General features: G+C 34.0%; 1 protein-coding gene across 1 annotated transcript; it reads right to left on the bottom strand.

Annotated features, from left to right (window-relative positions):
- Positions 1-4,771: 4,771 nt before the first annotated feature.
- On the bottom strand, positions 4,772-5,155 carry LOC137834359 (uncharacterized). The gene has a single exon (XM_068642417.1). The coding sequence runs from the start codon at positions 5,153-5,155 to the stop codon at positions 4,772-4,774; it is 384 nt and encodes a 127-aa protein (XP_068498518.1).
- Between the last annotated feature and the right edge of the window lie 1,320 nt (positions 5,156-6,475).

Raw genomic sequence — 6,475 nt, 5'->3', positions numbered from 1 at the left:
TTTCCTTTAACTGATTGTTCAAGAGGGCCAATCAGTTGGCTTCTTCATGCGTTTCTTGAAAGGCTTGAAGTAATTGACCATAATTTTCAGAGTTTGAGGAGTTTAATGAACTTACACTACTTGAGTCATCCTCCTTTCTGGCCATGAAGCAAAGGTTGAGGTTCTTCTTATTTTGCCTTCTTTTCCTTCTTGCTTGACTCTTTGACATTGCCTCCTTTGGTTCATTGTTTCCATGAGCAGCCTTGAGTGTGTCCCACATATCTTTAGCAGTTTTGCATTTTGATATCCTGAAAAACTCATTAGTATCTAGTGCAGAAGCTATTATGTTTTGAGCAGTACAATCAAGCTTGGCCATTTTACATTCATCATTGGTCCATTGAGACCAAGGTTTTGCAATTAAAGAACCATTTTTTTTAAACTTTGGAATGTAAGGACCATTCTCAATTGAATTCCAAATTCCTTGATCAATAGATTCAACAAAGATTTTCATTCTGGCTTCCCAATATTTGTAATTCAATCCACAGAATAAAGGAGGTGTGTAGATTGAAGCACCTTCCTCAAAAGATTGTTTTCCAGCCATATTTTGGATCAACTTGAATAACTTTCAAGAACCAAGCTCTTGATGCCAATTGTTAGAATATATGGCTTTAAACTAGAGGGGGTGGGGGAGGGGGGGGGGGGTGAATTGTTTAAAGAGGGTTTTCGCAAACTTTTAAGCCTTGAATGAAATTACTTAGAGAATACCTTGATTGAGAAATCAGTTTTTCAAAACACAAATCTAAAAGCACAGCACCAGTAAAACAATCGGTTGTTTATACCAGTAAACAAATATCAAAACTGAATTTAAAGAGTTAGGGATAGAGAGAATGCACACAGATGTTTATACTAGTTCACTCTAAACCCAGAGCTACATCCAGTCTTCTCAGAAACCACTGAGGAATTCCACTAAGCAATCAAACCTAGATCACTTACAACACAACCAAGAAAGTAACCTTGATCCCCTCAAGACACACACTTCTCTTGGCCAACACACCAACACTAAGAATGCTGATCTTGATCCCCTCAAGAACACACAACACTTCTCAGCAAAACACACAAAAAAACTTGTTCAACAGAATACAATGATTACACTTGTTACAGAAGCAAATATGAAATCAATACAAGCAGAAATCCTATCTCACACTCTTTGATCAATCTCAATCTCTAAGCAATCTCAACTCTTTGAAAAACTCAAAAACTTGTGTTAAAATCTTATTACTCAAATCTGTTTTTCTGAATATATTCAAAGATATTGTTTGTTATCAAATCTTAACAAACTTATTCATTGCATTTAAAAGATTGGTCAAAGCATTAAAGACTGGAGCGTAATCAGTTAAAACATTTAAAGCTCAGTCAAAGCTAAAACAGTTTTTCTGTTATGGTACCAAAACAAACAATCGGTTGTTTCCACGAATCAATCGGTTATTTTAGTTTTAACAGCTCTCAACCATTTGAAAAACAGTTTTCAACCTTTTCTAAAAACACCTAAGTATAAAACAATCGGTTGTTTCGACAAAACAATTGGTTGTTTTTCACTTAGTTTGAAAAACACTTTTCTTTTAAAAAGATTGAGAATGTCTATGCTTTGGATTCTATCAAGAGTGGATTACATCACCAATCTACCCCAGATCCTATCTAGGACAACTCAGCAACAGCAAGCACAGCCTATTCTTCAACATCCTTCAAAGGGTTTGGATTCTTCAAAGCTTGAACACTACTTGGTTCAACACCCTTCACTTACAATTACTTAAGGGTTACGTTAAGTGTGCTTTTATTCCAAGTTCTAAGTTTATTGTTCTACTGCTTTCTTTTTCTCTCATCACAATCATTCTCTTTTCTCTTCACTCTCTCTATCCCATTTCTCCAAAACCGTCATAGTTTATTACTATTCCCATCTGCATCATCTTTTTAATCCTCTTATTTTATTATCATAGTATTCCCAGTCGGTTTCTTTCTCTTCTCCATTCTCTCTGTTTTTTCTTCCACCAACTACTAGTTTCTGCTAGCTTCATGAAGAATACGCTAATTCCCCCCAACCTAGAATCTTGCTTGTCCTCAAGCAAAGTAATTGAATCCCAAAAAATATGAGTTCATTCTTCCCCAAAATCCTTAGAAATCAAATCTATAGTTTAATATCAGAACAACTTCATGGAAAGAGCACAAGATACTTCAACAAAAAATTATGGTGTTTCCTATCAATTCAAACCAAGACAGGATAAGAATGTATTCAATTTCCAATGTAAACAATTGTTACTCTTCACTAAGAATCAAACTAAGAAATTTCTCTCTTCATTCCTCACTGGTGAGTGTTTTCCCTCTTTTTTTCACTGAATTCCAAGTTAATTTAAGGTTGCCCTTCATTTCCAGTTGATTACAAACACTTTCACAAACATAGATCTTGAGGTCTTTTTCAGGTTGTAATGAGGTTGGGTTATGAAGAAAATTTGGTTTTTCCAGGATAACAAAATGCACAGTTAACAAAAGATGAACATATTTGCAATTCAATTTCTAATTGTGTTATCTATTATCCCTTCCATAAGATTCATCGACATTGCTTCTTTTTCTATTCTTGTAAACCCTTTTGCTTTTCTTTATCTTTCTTTTTTTAGAAAAGAGAATGAGAATTTGGATAATTTTGTCATTCCCTTTTTTTCTTTTTCTTTTTTTTCTTTTTCTTTTCATTCTCAAAATCCCAGCAGCCACACCAAACCCAAATCTTTTAATTATAGAAATTTGAATTGCACCTATGCTCTCCTTTTGTTAGCATACCACAAGGTAGGACAATATATGTATATCAAAAGCTAGGGTGCAATAAAACAAATTTGGCTAAAAAAAAGGGTTATTTTTCTGCACATTTCATCATATATTGCAAAGGTTAGCTGTTTGACTTTGAGTTTTCTCACTTCCAACTTTATTAAACATGCCTGAATCATCTCCAAATTTGATTTTGTGATGTAAATTGACTAGAAAATTAGGCAACCTCAATTAACTCTTCACTAGTGAAAGTCTCTCAAACTGTTTAAAGGTTTCACACTCACTTGGTTAGCTAATTTCAATTCCTCATTTGTTCTCAGACATTGCTTTCAACTATTTACCTTGTTCCAACTTTTACACATTAATATCCTTTCTCAATTTGAGTGATGGTTCCAGCCACAAATTCATTTTCAAATTAAGTCCCCGATCAATCCATTTAGTTGTTTTAATTTAAAACTATTGTTTGCTTTCTTTTTTCCAAAAAATCATACCATCATCTATCTATATACAAGATTTCACTTCACAAAATATGCAAACATCAACCATTATACTAACTTAAGCTTGCCATCAACAAAAGCTAAAGTAAGAAATATTAAACTAAACTGCTAAAGTCAACTTACTATATTAAACTGAAAGTAAAGTTAAACAAAAAGATAAAACTAGTTTTTTGTTCATTGTGCATGATAAGTATCAATCTACTCTTGTGATTTTGTTCCAACATCATCATTCTAAACTTCAATGTTCATCATCTGTTGCTGTTCCAGTTGGTTCAGCTGCCATTTCTGGTGTATCTTCAACTAGTCCCAACTCCAAATGCTCCTGCCTCCCCTGAAAAATTGTGCCTGTCCCCAGGCCAAGATAGATAATCATCAAATTCAGTGGGTGTCAACCACAGATTATTTAATACCAGCTTTGGATTTGGTGCGACTCATTTTTCTTCACATGTAAGAATAGACATTTCTCAAACCAAAGTGTTCTATTTGATTGACATTTTAACAAACACTTGGTATGCAAGATGTAGAATGACATTGAATGAGTAATTTTTGTTTTGGTATTTAATCCATGGAAACCGTACTTAACTTTGATTATCCCATTCCACAATCCTATTCAACATCAAGACATTGAAATTTCAAAAAGATTGAATCTTTTAATTTAAAAACAAAACTGTGAAATGGAAATAGAAACACACATGAATGGAAATGGCAATGAGAATGATTATGGAGATGAGTAATTACTTACCTTGATAATGACAATGTAGATGAAATGTTTGAGAATGGTTATGTAGATGAAAGCTTTGGGATTTTTTTTTTTTAAAACAGAGGACGCTTCTGAGACTGAGTTAGGGTGCAAGGTTTTCAAATGTGATTTTAAAAATGCTGTAGTTTATTTTTTTTTTTTTAGAAATCCCACTAGCTTAGGTTAGATCTTTTTAGCTCAAGCTAAAGTTTGGCAGAGAGCAACAAATTTGTTTAGCTCAAGCTAAAATTTGGCAGAGAGCAACAAAGTTGTTTAGCTCAGGCTAGATCAGTTTAGCTTAGGCTAAAGTTTGGCCGAGAGCAACAGAGTTTTCTAGCTCAAGCTAGCTCATTTTAGCTTAAGTTAAATTTTGGTAGAGAGGAACAAATTTGCTCTAGCTCAAGCTACCTCATTTTAGCTCAGGCGAAAGTTGCAGAACAAAATTTCTTTATTTTTCTGCATATCTAGCTTAAGCTAAAGGTTCTAGCTTAAGCTAAAATTATCCTGCAATGAAATTTTCTTGAAAATTTTCATTTTGTCTTTGTCAAAAGTTTCAAACCTTTCTAAGATTTCTTCCATCCATTCATTTCACCAAACATTTCAAACTTACATGACCATTTCACATATCAAACTGGTTTTAAAAACATCAAATATTAAAACATACTACTAAATCAAAACAAAAATTAAAGACACATTTCAAAACAAAACACTAGGTTGCCTCCCAAGAAGCGCTCGTTTAACGTTATATAGCTTGACGCCTGATTAACATCATTGAAGGTTCAACAACATTCATATCCACTCTGAAACACTCTTTATGATCATTTGAATACTTCTTTGCTTCAAAAACATTAAAGCTTACTTCTTCATCTAGAACACAAACCTTCAATTTTCCATTGTCTACATCAATTATAACTTTGGCAGTTTTCATGAATGGTCTTCCCAATATCAAAGGTACTTCAACATCTTCTTCAATATCCATTACAACAAAATCTACTGGGAATAGAAATTTATCTATCTTTACCAATAGATCTTCAACTATTCCATGTGGATATTTGATTGATCTATCCGCCAACTGCAAAGTCATTCTTGTTGGTTTCACTTCTACATCTCCAATTTTCTTCAGCATTGATGAAGGCATCAAATTAATACTAGCTCCAAGATCCAATAATGCCTTTCCAACAGTGAGATTTCCTATGGTAACTGGCAAAGTGAAACTCCAGGATCTCTAGATTTTTGCGGTAATGACTTTTGAATTATAGCACTGCATCCAGCTTCCAATTGAACTATCTCCTGGTCATTGAATTTTGTTTTCTTTGTCAATAATTCCTTCATGAATTTAGCATATGTAGGCATCTGCTTTAAAGCTTCAGTAAAAGGAATGTTAATTTGCAATCTTTTGAGAATATCCATAAATCTTGCAAATTGCCTTTCTTTGCATTTCTTTGTAGGAGCATGTGGATAAGGTACATTTTTTATAGGAACACTCCTCTCTTGTTTTTCACTTTTTTTATTTTTTTCTATTTTCTCTCCAATATGTACAACATCTTCCTTATTCCTTCTTTCTCCTCCCTCACATTCAATTTGTTCTTTCTCAATCTCTATATCTTTTAAAACCTCCTCCTCAACAACTAAATTATCTCCAACTCCTTTTCCTATAACTTTCCCACTTCTAGTAGTGATAGACATGCAATGCTCATTGGGATTGGTTTGTGTATTGGCAGAAAATTGACTTCCTTGATTATTAGCTAATTGTTTAGCCAATTGCCCCACCTGTGTCTCTAAATTTCTTATTGATGCTTCAGTATTTTTCTGATTGGATAGAGAGGCTTGCATGAACTTCTCAAAAGTATCTTCCAATTTTGATGTTCTCTCATGAATGGAAGGATAATGTGGTTGTTGCTGATAAGGGACTTGTCTGTTAGATGATCCAGCCTCTTGCTTCCACCCAAATTCTTGTTTTGGATGATTCCTCCATCCTTGAGCCATGTTATTTGGATAATTATATGCAAAGCCACCTTGCCTTCCTTGATTATTCATATACTGAACCTCTTCCTCTGATGGATTTTGGTAAGAGCATTGGCCATTAAGATGATCTCCCCCACAAAAATCACACTTCAAAGCTTGATTCTGAATTGAAGGAGAATTTACTGCATGTAATTGTTGAGGCAGTTTTGACATTTGCTTGGTTAATGCCTCAATTTGCTGAGTCAAAATCTTGTTTTGTGCTAAAATTGCATATGAAGTACTAAGATCCAACACACCTTTCTTTTGCACTGTATATCTATCATGTTGAGCTTGGTAATCTGTTGAGGCTAAGGCATCAATGATTCTTGTAGCTTGTTCTGCATCAACACTCATCTTTGTACCTCCTGCTGCAGCATCCAAGATCATTTTAGTATCAGGCCTCAAACCATTGTAGAATATGTTCAACTGAGCAATATCCTCA

This window comes from Phaseolus vulgaris, chromosome 5, assembly GCF_000499845.2.
Source record: "Phaseolus vulgaris cultivar G19833 chromosome 5, P. vulgaris v2.0, whole genome shotgun sequence".
Lineage (NCBI taxonomy): Eukaryota > Viridiplantae > Streptophyta > Magnoliopsida > Fabales > Fabaceae > Phaseolus > Phaseolus vulgaris.
The sequence above is the reverse complement of the archived record's forward strand: the minus strand, read 5'-3'. Positions and strand labels throughout refer to the sequence as shown.